At 62.4% G+C, this 16,633-nt stretch overlaps 1 protein-coding gene across 3 annotated transcripts; it reads left to right on the forward strand.

Moving 5' to 3' along the window:
• Nucleotides 1-2,804: 2,804 nt before the first annotated feature.
• CAPN10 (calpain 10) lies at nucleotides 2,805-15,346 on the forward strand. Of its 3 annotated transcripts, XM_032480696.1 has the most exons (12): nucleotides 3,298-3,608; nucleotides 5,945-6,076; nucleotides 7,219-7,415; nucleotides 8,217-8,434; nucleotides 9,979-10,120; nucleotides 10,730-10,896; nucleotides 11,173-11,426; nucleotides 12,267-12,469; nucleotides 12,602-12,857; nucleotides 14,270-14,469; nucleotides 14,714-14,759; nucleotides 14,974-15,346. In XM_032480696.1, the coding sequence occupies exons 1-12, from the start codon at nucleotides 3,483-3,485 to the stop codon at nucleotides 15,004-15,006; spliced, it is 1,974 nt and encodes a 657-aa protein (XP_032336587.1). In that variant the 5' UTR covers nucleotides 3,298-3,482; the 3' UTR covers nucleotides 15,007-15,346. The 3 variants fall into 3 exon arrangements, with proteins under 3 accessions (XP_032336589.1, XP_032336588.1, XP_032336587.1); XM_032480698.1 differs by lacking the exon at nucleotides 8,217-8,434 and having other exon boundaries at nucleotides 2,805-3,608; nucleotides 7,343-7,415; XM_032480697.1 differs by lacking the exons at nucleotides 14,714-14,759; nucleotides 14,974-15,346 and having other exon boundaries at nucleotides 2,805-3,608; nucleotides 12,573-12,857; nucleotides 14,270-14,463.
• Nucleotides 15,347-16,633: the final 1,287 nt, after the last annotated feature.

Raw genomic sequence — 16,633 nt, forward strand, 5'->3', positions numbered from 1 at the left:
GAACCACCAGAGTCGCTGCCACATTCTTATTTATTTATTTAAATGGGGTACTGCAGACTGAACCCAGGACCTCGTGTATGCTAAGCATGTGCTCTACCGCTGAGCTGCACCCTCCCCTGCTGCCACATTCTTGACCCACAGAAACTCTGACATAATGCCTGTTGTGTTAAGTCACTAAATTTGGGGGCAATCTGTAACACAATCAACGCAAGGTCTCCACTCAGTGCTTGTGAAGCTGAAACAAAAGATCCAGCTCAAAATTACTCAAAAGGTAAACCTGCACCTACCATCTCCTGTGACCAGAAGTGACCCTAGGACTGGCCAGCCTGGGGACTCAGGGGCATCACCAGAGATCCAGGTTATTTCTCTTTCTGCTCTGGCTTCTAGGCACACTGGCTTTTGTCCTGTGGCTCGTCCCCCTGTGGTCACAAGCCGGCTGCAGCTGTTTCTGATGCCACATCCTCACACGCCGTTATCCAAAGTCTGCCTGCGAGAGAACACTCCATCCTTGGGCCTTCTGTGGACTGGAGAACTTGCCCAGCAGTCCCCAGAAGACTGCTCCTTGCACCCCACTGCCCAGAGCTGGGGCACACGGCTCTTTCTAAAACTTATGGCTCTGGAGCTGGGGAGAGGTCCAGAAGCCCCATCTGCCAGCAGATGTGCAGAATCAGAACCAGGGTTCCCGGTGAGGCAGGAGCAGCTGTGCAGTGGGGCCCCGTGGAACATGGCTATCAGCCAAGCCAGGGCTATGCCCTCTGGCCAGCACACCTCCCCTTCTTCCCCACAAACTACTGCTGCCTGTCCCTTCACCTGGGGCATCCCAGCTCCCCCCGCCCCGACTCCCCAAACTCTGGCTGATTTGTGGGCAGAACACTAGTTTCTAATCTATCCTCGTAAGAATGCAGTGCCCAGTTATTGCCCAATGAACAAACTGGGGAGAGATGTGGGGGTTCAGGAGAGAGAGAGAGAGACCCCTCCTGGCTGGGAAGTTAGGGAACATCCCTTAAAGACCACAGCAGTCACCTAGGCAGAGCACGTGTGAGCAAAGCCATAGAGAGCAGACTCCAGAGGCGACAACCTGGGGGCTTGGGGCACTATGAATTCCACCCATGGGCTTGGGAAAGGAAGAGGTCAGATGCATGTGGTACACAGCCCACCAGCTGGCAGTGTGGTCAGTGGGCAGACTGATCCTGCCTGAGGGCTGGGGGGACATTCATCCTCATCCTCCTGGAACCTTCAAACAGCACTGTGTGCCTGCCTTACAGTGAGGGCCGTGAGGCCAGACTTTAAGTAGCCGCCCATCCCAGGGTCCGCAGTTGTGGAAGCTGTGGTCGTGAACTAGCTGCTTCCAGAGTACTTCCTCGTCTCAACACCCCAGGCTGCTTCCCACTCCTCCTGACACCCACGCACCAGAGGCCCCACTCTGCATAGCACTCAGGGGTGGGCCCCAGAGGGAGAGGCGAATGCACTACTCATTGGCCAGGGGAGCTTCTCTGTACCCAGGGTGGGGGATGGGACCACAGGGCAAGTGAGGGTAAGGTGGCCCAGGAGGAGCTGTCCCAGGCAGGCCACAGGAGAGCTGCCTTAGTGCTATCTCAGTGTTGGTCACAGACCCATTCCTGCAGATCTGGGCTGCTGCCTACCCAGCACCCACTGTCTCCTGACCCCTTCTCTGGGCATTGGCCCAGCCCTGGACACTGATATGTCCATAGGAAGCTGCCTGCTCTCCAGAGCTTGCAAGCCTGGGCAAGCAGCCCGGCATAAGTCCCCACTCTAAGTCCAGATCTTGGGCTGGCCCCAGCTCTGCTGCTCACCAACCCTATGAGTTACCTGGGGCAGACCAGTTACCCAACACCCCAGGACAGGGAAGGAATTTCTCTTACTCCTTCAGAACTTCCACATGAGGCAGAAACCAGGCCCTTTCTGATTCTTTTCAGCTACACTGCAGTCTCCAGCCTGCCAAGGAATCAAAACCATCTTCTGGGAGAGTTAGCACCATGTGGGTGCTGAATGGTCCTGAACTAAGCACCCCAAACAGAGATGGCAGAAGATGCAGCCAGTCCCTCTTCTAGAACCTCAGGAGAGATGAGTACCCTAGGCCCTCAAACCAGGGGGCTGGGGCCGGGTGGGGTCAAGACAGCACAACCTCATGTCAGCACCAGCACCTGCTACCCCTGCAGGCCCTGCCCGACCTTTCAGAGGAAGAGACTTGCAGCTGTTATAGCAACCCTGGACTCCAGAGCAAGAAGGTCAGGGCACGGTCTCTTAAATCAGGGTGTTTCTCATCAGCAGTAGGACTTTTTGGATTTGACTGCATAAGGGCTTCGATCTGGTGGCCCTTCATAACTGGAAGGCCAGCTAAAAGCGGCTGGCGGATGCAAAATCTGTGACGCTCTAGTAGGTGGCAGAGCGCTTCCTAGAAGGGTTGAGGACCCTTCTCCTCCACCGTGCGACCCTTTGTGGAGGCTCTGGCCGCAGTGAGGCAGGCTTGGAAGAGCAGTCGGTGAAAAAGGCTCTGACTGGCTGCCGTCCTTCCTTCCCGGGAACGGGGGTGGGGACGGGCAGGTTCCCCACCTGCAGCAAAGGTGAATCCCGGGGCAGGGGCAGATCCCGAATCACTGTCCTCACCAATCCGCAGCACTGAGCGGCCATGAACTACACCCGCAAGCACTGTCCGGCCCACGAGGACCAGAGAGGCCCGGCCATCCGGGGACCAGGAGGGCGCTCCAGCCTCATCGCCTGCCCCGCTCAGGATCCAGCGTCTGGTCCCAGACGGCCTGGGAAGGCCGTCCCCGGGGCGCTAACATTCCCCAGGACCCCAGCACACAACCACACCAGTAGCAGACGCCACAGCGGCCCGGGCGGCTCAGAGCCCGCCGTGCCAAGCGCCGGCCACCGGAGGCCCGATCAGCAGGCGGCCGGACCGCCGCCCCGCGCCGGAAGAAGCGCGTTCTGGGAGGCGGCGCTGCACGCGGGGACCCGTAGTTCGCGGCCCGACCTCGGCCCAGGCGGCCTCTCCGGTCCCTTCAGCCCCAGTCCAGGTGGCCCCGTCGCCCCGACGCGAGCCACACGGGCCCGAGGAGAAGACGCCCTCCAGCCTCCCAGGTGTGAATCTCGGCTGGGACAGTTCGCAGCTCCCGGCTCCGCAAGAAGTGCAGCCGGGGCGACGGCGCGGCCTCGCGAGAGCCCAGCCGGGAACCACACCCCCTGGGCTGGGACTCCGGCTTGGACTTGCTTCCCAACGCTTGAATACGATTGGGCCGCTCCGTCATGTGGCCAGGAGCCCCGCGCCTGATTGGCTGTCGCCTAGGACGGCGGTTACCGGGGCGACGGAGCGGGCGGACACCCCGGCTGGTGGGATCGTGGGTCCCGCGGGGCAGGTGGGACCGCGGCCGGCTCGCTCTCCCTTCGGGGCCGCACGCCCCCTCGGCTGCGCTCGGCGCCGGGGCGCGGCCCGCAGATGGGAGCCCGGGGCGCCCAAGATGCGGGAGCCGGCCAGGGAGCTCTTCCGGGACGCCGCGTTCCCGGCCTCGGACTCCTCGCTCTTCTCCAGCTTCTCCACGCCGCTGGCCCAGTTCCGGGAGGAAATCACGTGGAGGCGGCCCCAGGTGGGGCGAGGGGCGCGCGGGTCTCGCGCCGGACCTCTCGGGGCTGCCTCCTGCCGGGGTGCGAGCGCGGAGGCCGGGCGGGAGCGGTGGCCGGGGTCGGCCGGGCTGGGCACACAGCGGCTGGCAGGGTCTGCTGCTGCCGCGGCCGCCGCCGTCCTCAGGAGTGCGTCCCGGCTCCCTCTCCAGCGCGCTCGGGGTGTGCTGGACCCGAGCTCACGGCCCCACCTGCCAGCGCTCTATTCAGTAGGCGGTTCGAAGTGTTTTCTCAGGCACAGATTGAGCCCCGCCTGCCTCCGCTCTGATGGGCTCCTGGTCTGCGTGGCTCTTCTGCCACAAGCGGTCTTGTTCTGCTGCTTGAGTGCGCTACTCTCCTGCTCTTCCGGAGGGGCCACACCGAGCCTACAAAGCAAAGCCGTTTTGCTCCCAAACTCCTGTTTTGGACTTTGTGCACTTGCTCTTTCAGATGTAGACGTTTTAAGGTGGCAGTTTAGAGGGATGCTCCTGGCTAGTGCTATGTTGATAATCTTTAGAAATGGTGTATTGGCTGAGTAAGACTGCCCAAGGGGCAGCCCTGCACTCTGAGTGTATATACAGCCTTAGCGGAGACATCTGCGTGGCACCAGCTCTGGAACAAAGCCAGAATCGTTTGGCTCTGGCAACAGTTACTTTCCTTGGGCAACACTGTTTGTTATGGAGGTGACCAGGGCCAAAGAACCTGATCGGCCATGCCAGTGGAATTTGGGTTAAAAAAAGGGTTTTAGGTGCATTAGGAGGCCATTAGACTGTTTTTAGTGGAAGAGTGGTTCAACTAGATTTGTGTTTTTAACTTTTTTGGTGGAGCTACTGGAGGTGGAACGCAGGACTTAGAGCGTGCTCAGCATGCGCTCCACCACTGAGCTCTACCCTCCCCGCTGGATTTGTTTTAGGAAGTGCCCTCTCACTGCCAGGTGAAATGGATTGTTGGGCAAGAATACAGGTGGCTGTTGCAGTGGTCTTGGCAAAAGACGAAGGGGCTTAGATTAGCGTGATGGCCATTAGGATGGTGCTTTGGAGCAGGTGGATTTGAGAAGTACTTTGAAGAGGGGGTTGATTGGTCTCAGTGACCGACAGGAAGCAGAAGGTGAGGATGAAGGCGAGATCAGGGACGACTTCCAGGTTCCCAGCCTGGGCCCCCGCGTGGACGGTGGTCCTGTGTGACATGCTAGGGAGAACTGGGGGTGGAGGAGGGGTAGGGTGGAAATCTAGGCCTGGGTTTTGGTCTCACATAGTTCAAGCAGAGCTGACAGTAGGCAAGTGGATGTGAGAGTTGGGAGCTCAGGAAGATCTGGGCCAGATGCTGGGCATTGGCTCAGTAACAGATGGCTAACTGTCCAGGGTCTGGAAGAGTATTTGAGGAGAAAGCATGGACAGAGAAGAGAGGGCTTGGAAATGAGCCTTGGGGAACCCCAGGTACCTTAACAGGTAGACTTGAGTAGCAGCAGGCAGTTAGGTGGAAGGAGCCAAAAGTACGTGGAATCATGGAAGCCAAGAGGGGACTGCTGGGGGAGGGGCAGCCACTGCTCCAGTGCTGCAAGTGTTGAGAAAGATGAGGACACAGAGACGACATTGAAAAGAAGCAGCTTGAGGGCCATGACTGGCTCAGCAGGCTGGCCTTGCAAGTGACCAAGTGACCGGAAGGGAGGAAGCAGGGATAGCAGCTGCTTCGAGAAGTTTGTCAGTGAAGGGCCAAGAGGGGAACCGTGCCCACGGATGGTCTCAGAGAAGACGAGACATTCTCTCTTGTGCCCTCGCAGGTGGGATTCTGTGTAGAGGTGGGAGAAGAAGGGAGTCATGGGAAGAATTCAGGCACGTAGGGCAGGAGAGGGGGTCAGGTCAGGTAGCTCCTGAGGAAGCGTCGGGTCATGAGGTCACCTGCTCCAAGGGACGTGGGTGCTTTGAGAAAAGGAGGAAGGAGAAGGTGTACACTAGCCTGGCATGTGGATATTGAGCCTCTGAGAGAATTAGTGCAGGGAGCCCACCTGAGACTTGCCGTCATGAGCAAGGTGTCTGGAGGGGAGGGGAAGATTCATCCCGAGTTGGGGGGTTAGCCAATTGAGGAATGTGGACACAGACAGGGACCCCAGAATCTAAGCTGGACAGGGGGCTCTGAAGCAGGAGGGGCAGGTGGATAATGCCTGCAAGAAGCCAGCTGTTTTGCCGCCTCCCCCCACCCAGTTGGACAATGTGGATGACCAGAAAAGCCCCTCCTCAGCTGCCATCACATAGATCCTGTGTTCTTAGTTTTAAAGACTAGCCATCAGGCATGGTGTAATTCTGGACACTTTTTTTTCTTTCAGGAAATCTGTGCCACACCCCGGCTGTTTGCAGATAACCCGCAGGAAGGACAGGTGAAGCAAGGGCTGCTGGGGGACTGCTGGTTCCTGTGCGCCTGCGCCGCCCTGCAGAAGAGCCAGCACCTGCGGGACCAGGTGCCTGCAGCCGCGCGGGTTCCTCCCTGCTCTTTCTCCCTGTCTGCATGCGCAGGAGGGAAGTGGGGACAGCTAACCTGTTGCTCTGCGGGGCTCTGCCGTGACTGCCCAGCGTGGTTAGTGGACAGTGAGAGCCGGGCTGTCAGACCGTGGGTGCTCCGGGCTCAGGTGCAGAGACAACCCCCTCCTGCAGGCGTCCAGCTGGGGTGCTTTCTGCCCTGCTCAGCCCTGCGTTCCCATGTAGTCAGCCGTGCAACTGGAATAAAGACAAGAGTGCCAGCCCAGGGAGGGGAAGGGTCAGCTGAGGGATCCCGTGCTCCTGGCGGGGAGTGAGTCTCTGGCTTGTCGGGGTTTTTACAGGGTCTGTATCGGTTGGCAGAAGGTGATGAGAACAGTTCCTGATGCTAGGCAGTAGGGCAGGTAGAGACGGCCTCTCGGACACCCTCCTCAGGGTCGTCACGCTTGGCTGGTGCTGAGAGTCACTGATGAGCTCAGCTTCGTTGACACTGGTGACCGGGTCCCGTGCTAACAAGCGCACTGTGGTGCTGGCTGTCATTCTTGCAGGCCTTGCCGGCCTTGGCCCTTTCTCACAAATTAGGGCGCTAAAACCATTGTCATTGTCTTGCTAAGGGGCAGAGCCAGGACCAAATGAGGCTGCCTGGGCGCAGAGCCCTCCTGCCTCTCCACACGGGGCCAGGATCGCAGACCCAGCAGTGAACGGCAGTGGGCCGGGCGCTGGCAGAGTTCCTGAGGCCCGGGCTCCAGCAGGGAAGGGGGTGGGTGCTGTGCCCCTGGGGACCTGCCACCTCAGCCACTCAGTCAAGAATGGGGTCACTCAGGCCTGCAAAGTCAAGTTTGCTTAGATTCAGGTCAGGTGCTTGTTTGGGACAGTGGGACATACTAGTTGACTTTCAGCTTCAGGAGACACTTGGCTTGCTCAGTGTGGTCCTAGCATGTTTAATTGAAAGGTCTGTTGGTCTTCTGTCCAGCGACTGGGTTTTCCATGAGCACTGGCAGCTGGGCGTGGGGTAGGGTGGAGTCCTTTGCACAGCAGCACGGTCCCGCTCTGGTCTGGGTGCTTGGAAAGCACACTTGATGCCCTTCTCTCACGGCCTCCTTTTGCCTCCCCCCGCACGTGGCAGGTCTTCCCTCCGGGACAGCCGAGCTGGCTCGAGCGGACGTACCGTGGCTCCTTCACCTGTCGAGTTTGGCAGTTTGGACACTGGGTGGAGGTGACCATAGATGACCGTCTGCCTTGTCTTGCAGGGAGACTCTGCTTCTCCCGGTGCCAGAGAGAGGATGTGTTCTGGCTTCCCTTACTGGAGAAGGTCTACGCCAAGTACGCGCGCCAGGGGCCTGGAGGGCCGGGCGGGGTGGGCTCGGGCCCCCGGGAGGCACGTCCGCTCCCCCTGGGCTGCCGCACCCTGGTCAGCACCGAGGGTCTGGCGGCCAGTCCTGGGATGGGGCCAAGCTGTCCAGCAGCAGAACTCTGAGACTTGGCCTGTGGTTTGCCCTCCCCGCTGCCCACTCCTCTCCCTGCCCTCGTTCAGAGTCGGTCGTGAAGTCCAGAGAGAGGGTGTGTGTTTTCTCCTTTCTCTTTCCTTAAACCTGAACAAGAAAAAGGTCTCCACCATTTGTTTGTCACCGCTGAGGACAGGCGGCCTCTCTGCCAGTTGCTGGGGAGGAATGAGGCCACTGAGGTGTCAGTGCTTGTTTGTCGTGGCCCCGAGTGAGACCAGGGCCCTCACCTGAGTCTGAACTGAAGAACTTCTCTCAGGACGCACTTACCGTCCTGCTGAAAGAGGCTGGACTGCTAGGCAGGCCTTCGGGCAGAGAAACTGAAAAAGTGAGGGGCCTGCTGGCAGCATCTGTGTGAGTGAGCCCACCGTCCCACACTGCTGTCCGGGCCGTGGGCTTGGTCATGGGAACCAGAGGAGTGGGCAGAGGCAGCAGGGTGTACGGGACCCTGTGCGTCACCCACTGGGGGCAAGATTGTGTCTGGATTTGGTGAGGACAAGGTGGGAGTGAAGGGGGAGGAAGGAGAAGCGATTGAAGTAGGTCAGAAGATGGACCGCGGGGGACAGAAGAGGGGCTGGGGGCCCAGGGCCTTCGCCTCACCCGCTCCTGGCTGTCTCCCTAGGGTCCATGGCTCCTATGAGCACCTGTGGGCAGGGCAGGTGGCGGATGCCCTGGTGGACCTAACGGGTGGCCTGGCAGAAAGGTGGAACCTGAAGGACTTGGCGAGAACTAGTGGCCACCAGGACAGGCCCGTGGCCACGGAGTGCCGGACCTGCCGGCAGCTGCTCGGCCTGAAGGACCGCTGTCTGCTAAGCTGCTCGGTGCTCAGCCCCAGAACAGGTGAAGCGGGAGGCCGGTGGTGGTGGGCCTGCGCACCCCCGCCCCTCGCCGCCTCCCGCCAGCACACGAGCATGCGTTACGGTGGTCCCGTCGGGACTCAGTAGAGAATAGGACCCCTGTCCTTCGGAGCTGGTGTCTGGGGGTTTGACCGTCTCTTCCTGACTGCCCTTCTCCAGAAAAAGTGTCCCTTTTCCCTTGGCCAGGACTTCCCACTGGGGCGAGGCAGGAGCCCATCTCAGGGTCCCTGGGAGGCAGGTCACGGCACATCTCCGGCCCGGCTGGTGACCTGGCAGAGGGAGCGCTCAGGTCCGCTTAGTAACACGTGTGCTCATCGAGCAGCGTGTGCTGAGGAGAGAAGTCACTCAGACTCGACTGCTTCGGGCTTGAGCGCCCTTTCTCAGTGTTTCTCATAAGCACTCGTGTGCTTTACGTTCTGTGTTTACCCCCTTCCTGCGTTGCTGCGTAGACGTGGCCGGCACCACGTTTCCTGCGTGTCTGCCTGGTTTTCCTCGCTCCCTCCTCGGTGCTGGGGTTTTAAGTTCTTCCCAGCTTTATGCTGTTGGAAGTAACACTGCGGTGAACGTCTTTGGGCAGAACTGTTTTCCTGTTTAAGATTATTTTCATGATCAGGTTTTTGACCAAAGAACATGAACCTGAAGATAAACTGCCACGTGCTGACCGTCACACTGCCTGGCGTGTGCGGGCTGGCACAGCCCTGGTCTGGGTTCCCCGCAGGCAGAGCTCAGGATGGCGTTGGGGAGCACCCTGGGGGTGAGGGGCTGAGGCTCTGACACAGGTGGGGGCTGGCCTGTTTGGCATCAGCTGTCCAGGCAGGGGTAGGGCTAATTCTTGGCACTTCAGGCTCTGGGGGAACCCCTAGGCAGAGATGGAGAAGAGGCAAGGGGCTGGGGACATGGGTGGGACACCCAGAGTGGTGGCTGCGGTGCCTTCCTGAGTAAACCCTTGAAGACATTCCAGGAGTTTCTCGTCTTCTGTCTGGACCGCCACCCCAGCTTCCAGGTGGGGCAGCATCCTCTGCTTGGTGCCTCCACTTCTATACCCGTTTGTCCCAAGGTCTCCGGCCAGGTGGAGCCCTTTTACACTTCTGGGCCCCTGGGCCTCCCGCTGGTTTCGGGTCAATCCCTGATGTCCCCAGTCTCCCTAGCGGGCCTCCCCGAGAGGAGGTTTCTCTTCTCTCTGGCGTCGTTGGCCCACCAGTGACAGTGATGGTAGCAGCCTGTGTGAGAACCACCCCCATCCAGCAGGCGAGGACCGAGGCCCACAGAAGGAATAGTTGCCAGGACTGGTGGCAACCAAGCCGGAGTCCAGACCCAGGCCCCTGGCTGTGGCTGTACGCTTGGTCAGGCTGCTCCCACGCGGGCCTGTCCACAACTGGTCAAGAGAGGAGCCCCTGGTGGCCCTTGGAGATCCAGGGGTCTGTGCGGCCATGGCTGGGTGGGCTGGAGCGGCCCGGGCAAGGAGACAGAGCTGTGTGTCTGCTCACCGTGGGGCCTTCCGGGCCATGACGAGCCGTTCCCACCCAGGTTCCGGGGCGCTGGGGTCATTCCACGCTTTCATTGTCTCTGATCTGCGAGAGCTGCGGGGTCGGGCTGGCCAGAGCATCCTGCTGCTGCGGATCCAGAACCCTTGGGGTCGGCGGTGTTGGCAGGGGCCCTGGAGAGAGGGGTGAGTGTGGGCGCCGTGGGTCACCGTGCTGCTGTTGGGAAGGGGCGTGGGGCCCAGGGCAGCCAGGAGCCATACTGACCGTGTGTGTGCCTGCTGCCCGTGGCTTGGTCCACAGTCAGAGCAGCATTTGGTTGGTCTCCGCGCGGCCCACTGGGCACCTGTTCCTGGGCCCCCATGCTCACAAGGCTGGCCTAGTGCCGGGCACTGGGACTCAGGCCGTGCTGGGGCCTGAGCCTGTCTTGAGGGAACCCAAGGAATGCTGGCTGCCCCGCCGAGCTGCAGGTGACAGGCCTGCAGCAGTGTCCCGGCTCAGCTTTGAGTCCTGGCCTGGGACGGCTCCCCCCGGGGGCCTGGGGCTGGGGGCGGGACCAGGCCGCTCCCTCCCCAGCCGCGGCTCTACCTGGGGTGTGGCAGCTCCACCTGGAGCGACGAGGCCAGCGTGCCCCTCGCACCTACCCGGCCTGGTGAGGGCCCTGGGAGAGGGGAGGGGGCCCGAGGCGGCTGGCAGTCCTGCCGCAGGGCCCCTGTGGTCCCCACTGCCCCGCTCCTCGGCGCCAGCTGCCGGCAGCTCTGGGGCGAGAAGCCCCGCTGAAGAGAGGTTCCTTCCAGGGGCGAAGGGTGGAGCCAGGTGGACGCAGCCGACAGGTCCGAGTTGCTGTCCCAGCTCCAGGAAGGGGAGTTCTGGGTGGAGGAGGAGGAGTTCCTGCGGGAGTTTGACGAGGTCACCATCGGCTACCCAGTCACAGAGGCCGGCCACCTGCAGAGCCTCTACTCAGGTGAGGGAGGGCCCTCGTGGGGGCGCAGCGGCCCCGATGGGCTCTGCCTGCTGCAGTCGGAGGGCAGGGCCCGTGCCCTGTCCCCCTGTGGGGGTGCCAGGGCACAGCTCTGGCCCTACTGGCTTCCTTTCAGGGCGGAGAGATGGTTCTTTCCCCTCCCGTCCGGGTGGAGAGGTAGCCGGGTGCGGGGCCCTTGGCGGTGCTGGCTTCCTGGTGCTGTAGGGGGGTGAGGGCGAGACGGCTGTCCCCGCAGCTGACACGTGTGCTCCTGCCCAGGAAAGGCTCTGTGCCACACTCAGGCGCTGCCTGGGGCCTGGGTCAAGGGCCAGTCGGCAGGAGGCTGCCGGAACAACAGTGGCTTCCCCAGCAACCCCAAGTTCTGGCTGCGGGTCTCAGAGCCGAGCGAGGTGTACGTCGCCCTCCTGCAGAGACGCGGGGCGGATGGGGTGGCCCGGGTCCGGGCACCGGTGGGGGGCCCCACGAGCTTCCCCGGCAAGGACTACCAGGCCGTGGGCCTGCACGTCTGGAAGGTAACTGCCCCAGGCCTGGCCCCCGCCCAGTGGGGGGTGGGGACAGGGATGGTCCCAGGAGCCCCACGTCCTCCCCCGAGCTGTCCTCCTACAGACCCAGCTCCAACCTGAGTCCATGGGACTTGCTCCCCGCCTTGCCCACTGGGGGTCTGGCCAAAGGGAGGGGAGCAGAAGTGGCCACTGGCACAGCTGGCAGGGGGCACCCAGCTGTAGGCTTTGGGGTGGGAGGGGCTCTTCAGTGAGCAGAGGTGTCAGGAGGGCTGCTGAGGACCCACCCGGACGGTCACTTCACCTCCCAGCCTCCCTCAGTCCCCTCCCTACAAAACCTGGTGGTAATGTTCTGGCCTCGTGGGGCTGTCTGAGGATCACCGTGGAGACACCTGTCCTGCTCTCCCCAGGGGACGGGAGGGTGGCTGGCGCAGGACGACGCAGCCTGTTCGCTCACCCAGGCGCTTGGCTTTTAATTTTGTACCTCCTGCTGGGGGCTGACAGCCTGTCCCTGTGGGCGCGTGGCCTACAGCGTGTCCCCTTCAAAGGAAGTCCCTAGCAAGCCTTTCGTCCCACAGTCCCCAGCTTGCATTAGCCACATGCCATTTGGGGCACAACCCTGTCTAGATTTGCCTGTTTGCTCCCAGAGCAGGAGGACTTGCAGGCTCACGTCTGGGACAGAGCCACTGACCCCACGACAGAGCCTGAGTTCATGGGCATTTTCAGCCAACCCCTGAGAGGCTGGGGGAGACCCGCAGGCATGGGTGCTTTGACAAGGACCCCTCTGCTGGGAGCGGGGTGGGGGCCAGGCTCCGGTCTCTGTGGCTTCTGCATGCCGGCCTCCCTCTGCAGGTGGAGAAGCGGCGGGTCAGCCTGCCCAGGGCCCTGTCGGCGCCCCCCGTGGCTGGCACCGTGTGCCATGCGTACGACCGGGAGGTCCACCTCCGCTGTGAGCTCGCCCCGGGCTACTACCTGGCCGTCCCCAGCACCTTCCTGAAGGATGTGCCGGGGCGGTTTCTGCTTCGGGTCTTCTCCAGCGGGAGAGTCTCCCTCAGGTGAGGGGCGGGCAGGGTCTCGGGCTCAGGAGGGGGAGCGGCCCGGGCGGTTTCCGCAGGGTTTATGTGCTCACGCCTGTGATGGGGCCGGATGGTGTGCCAGCCGCCTCCTGTGCTTGTCTCTCCCGGCAGTGCCATCAAGCCGGCGGCCCAGAGCCCTGCCCACCGGGAGGCCCCGCCCGCGGGTGAGTGGGAGACTGTGCGGCTGCGGGGCTCCTGGAGAGTCGGCCGGACAGCGGGGGGCAGCCGCAACTTTGCCTCCTACCCCACCAACCCCTGCTTCCCGCTGTCGGTGCCTGAGGGCACAGGCCCCCGCTGTGTCCGCATCACTCTGCGCCAGCACTGCCAGGACAGCAAGTGCCACCCCATCGGCTTCCACGTCTTCCAGGCAGGCTCCCCATGCTCCTGGGGGTCGGGCGCGGTGCGGCAGGACGGGGAGAGGGTGGGGGGTAGGCCCCTCCAGTTCTGTCCATGTCCTCTGGGCTCAGTGTCTGGGCCAGCTGGGCACAGGCAAGACTCATTTCTAGGTTTTACGGAGTCTGTAGTTCACTGGAGGTCACAGGTCAGCTCAGGCGGCCCCTTGTCCACTTGCCCTGGCTCACAGCAGCTGTGTCCTGAGCTGTCCCCAGAGCTGTGCCTCCAGCCAGGAGTCCCCACTGGGTGCATGGGGAGCAGTTCTCCAGCAGGAGCTGCTCTGAAGCCACATGAACCCCACCCTCCCCAGGGCCCAAGTCTGGGAGTCTGGAATAAAAGACGGCCTGGGCTCGCGGGAACCAGCAGGAGAGGGAGGGAGGGGAGGCCCGCATTCAGTGAGACAGTCTGGTCGGATGCTGCACCTAGTGAGGGTCTTTAGATTAGAAAGAAAAGACAGAGCTGGGGGCGAGGGGCTCAGAGTGAGGCCGCAGTGGGTCAGCAGTGCGGGGTGGCCTGAATCCTGGACGACAGAAGGGAGGGGTGGCTTCCAGGAACTCCACTGGAAAGTGTGACTTATCTCCAGCCCCGCGTGGGCGTGAGCCAGGGGACCCCGCAGAGGGCGTCCCCAGGGGCCGGGTGGGGCCCGGCTGGTAGGAGGTTGTATGGCGGCTGTGCGAGAGCCAGGGAGTCACAGGTGCCACCCAGAGCGCCTTCTCCGGCCTTGGGCTGCTCTTCCCCTCCCGAATTGTAGGCAGGATGCGCTTAGAAGACCTGTAGTAGGAGGAAGGGGAAGAGGTGAATTGTCAGAGGTCAGAGGTCACAGATTCAGATTCCAGGGTGACCGTGTGGCTCCCCTGCTCCTTCTGGGGGCCCCGCTTCAGGACGGGCTGGTGCACCGGCAGGTGCCCTGAGGAGGCATGGCTGGAGGGTGACCCCGAGCTGCGCTGTCACCGGGCCCGCGTGGGGGTGGTCACGCCTAGCCTGGGGTACAGGCAGGGGAGGAGAGGGTTTCCTCTGACTGGGGAGGTTCTGGACCCTTGGGAGGCAGAGCTGCTGTGCCCCCCAACAGCTGAAGGCAGACTCTGGAGCCTCGCTCAACCCCAGCCCGCCCACGGGGCACCCCGAACCTTCAAAAAATCATGGGTGTCAGGGCCAGTGAGGTGACTCCCAGGGCAGGGCTGGGCAGTGATGACTCTGGTGTCCCCAGGCGTGGGCACTGGTGTTGCGGCCTCAGTGAACGGTGAGCCCAGCTCTGCAGCCTGGCGCGTATGGCGAGACTACACAGGTTGCCCCAGCGTCCCCAGCCCAAGGAGGGAGCGAGGCCCAGGGCTGTGAGGAGGGGAGCGTTCACCACTGGCCCCCAGCCTGAGCCTGTGCCTCCCCCAGGTTCCTGCAGATGGCGGGGGCCTGGGTGCGCCTTCCCTGCTGCTCCAGGAGCCTCTGCTAAGCTGTGTGCCGCACTGCTACACCCAGGAGGTGAGCCGGCTCTGCCACCTGTCTGCAGGGACCTACAGGATCGTGCCCTCCACCTACCTGCCAGACACAGAGGGGGCTTTCACGGTGACTGTGGAGACCAGGATAGACAGGTGGGCTCCGGGTGTGAGTGTGTGTGCGTATGTCCGGGGGGCTGTGGTCCTCAGCATCTCCCCGGGCTTCTCTCCCCTTCGCCCCCCACACCCCTGCTCTTCCCTGTCCTGGCAGAGCCCAGGGGCCTGTGGGACGAGAGTGGCACCGTCTAGAGAGTGGGTGGGCCTGGAGTGTGGCCACCCTGCCAGATGTGCAAGGGACCGGGGGGACCCAGAGGGATGACCATGGTGTCCTTCCCCACAGGCGCTCCATTCACAGCCAGGAAATGCTGGGGCAGCTTCTCCAGGAGGTACGTGTGGGGCTGTGTGGAGCCCCTCCCAGCAGCCGCCTTGCAGGCTAGACTGTGCCCCGGGGCGCGAGGTGCCCTTGTCTCTCCCCACGAGAGCCCCAGGCAGAGCTTCCCAGGGGTCAAGAAGTGGGGGCTATGGTGACAGCTTCTGGAGGGCAGGAGGGGTGCTGCAGCCCAGGGCAGCACTGCCCAGACCCCGCCATCTCTCCCGCAGGCCTCCTTCATGGCAGTCATGAAGAAGACCTAACGACAACCACGCGTGGCAGCTCTACTGACCAGTGACCTACATGCCAGTGCCGCAGCGGCCGGGCCCGAGCAGGGTGGCAGCGTGAGCTTGGGGTCCTGGTGAAGAGCCCCGTCCTGGAGAGCCGCAGCCCGGGGTCCAGCAGGTGCTGCTGGAAGGGCAAGAAAAGCTCGGGGTGGGCCTGCGTGCCAAGACGCAGAAATTCTCCACGCTGTCTCTCCTTGGCCCCGGAGAGGCCTCACAGCAGACGGAAGTACATTGTGATGGATCTTGTTTAAAATTATTTGTTTGAAACATTTTTAGGACACAACTTTATAAATAAACATTAACACTGAGCAGCTTCCATCTGAGTCTGGGTTCAGGTAGCTGGGGGCTGCGTCAGCCCTCGCTGCGGGGGCGGGTGGGGGGCTCCTGCCCACTGCTCAGACACTGGAGGTGACCAGCTGGCCCGAGTCTCCTCCCGTCTGCACACCCGTCTGCTTCCTGCCACCTGGTCTACCGGCCTGCAGTGCTTGGGCATGGGGGACGCTACCACAGGCACCCAGGGGTCTCGAGCTCCCTTCTGGGAGGTGCTGGGCACAGGCCTTTGCTCTCGATGTGGCAAGGGACTTCTCGCAGGCCTCCGACCCCTGGGCCCCTGAGCCCCTAACCATCTTCTGTGCCGCAGCCCCAGTCTCGGCCCGGTGCAGCTCCTGCCGTCTCTTGCTCCCCCGACCCAGCATCGTGTCGTCATGATTGGGCGTCCTTGCCCCGTGTGACGGCAGAGGTCCTGGGGAAGGCTGCCGGTGTCTGTCCTGCTCCACGGTCCACGCGGGTGAGAGCTGTTCTGACCTCTGACCTAGTCTGTCACGCCCGCACTCCTGTGCCTGAGGCCTGAGTGGTCTGCCCCCCCCGGGCTGCCCTCGGTGAGCGGGAGTCTGACCTCCAGGAGCCCCTGGTCCTGAGTCAGGTGGAGATGGGATGGGACCATCACCCCGCACCTTCTGAGCCTCGAGGGGGGCCCTCATCTCCACTCGCCCTTGGCCTTCGTGCCTGGTGTCTCTGACCCCAGGGAGCACGTACCAGCCCCAGTCATGTGCCAGGAGACCAGGAGGGGACGCCATCGCTCTGTGAGCCTGTCCTGCCAAGACTCCGCTGTCCACAGCCTGTGTGTGTCCAGCTCTGGTGGGGCCCACAAGGATGCCCAGGGGCCCATGTCAACTCAGAACTCGAATGCCCAGTGGTTCTTGGATGTCCCCTCCCTCTCCCTGTGTACAGCCACGGAGTAGAGAGACTAGTGGGGCAGGTGGGTGGGGGGCGTCTGCCAAGCACACTTGCTGTGGGGAGGGTCCTGCCTCTTGGGGCTGGGCCATCTCTTCAGTGGGCCCCAGGCCTGCCTGTCTCCTCCCTGCAGCTGAGCTGCTCTGCTAGTGACCAGAGGCCTCCTCACACCTGACCTCCAGCTGCCCGCTCTGTGCCCTTGAGCTCCTGTCCGCATACCTCAACACCCCCGTCCCTTCCCCCAGCAGCTTCCAACTCAACACCAAATTGGACTTAAAACTTGGCCAGGACCGGACCACCGCCTGTGCCAAGGGCCACCGTCTCCCTGCCATGAGACAGGCCCCTGTTCCAGTAGGCAGCAAGTGACCAG

This window comes from Camelus ferus, chromosome 5 (genome assembly GCF_009834535.1).
Source record: "Camelus ferus isolate YT-003-E chromosome 5, BCGSAC_Cfer_1.0, whole genome shotgun sequence".
NCBI lineage: Eukaryota > Metazoa > Chordata > Mammalia > Artiodactyla > Camelidae > Camelus > Camelus ferus.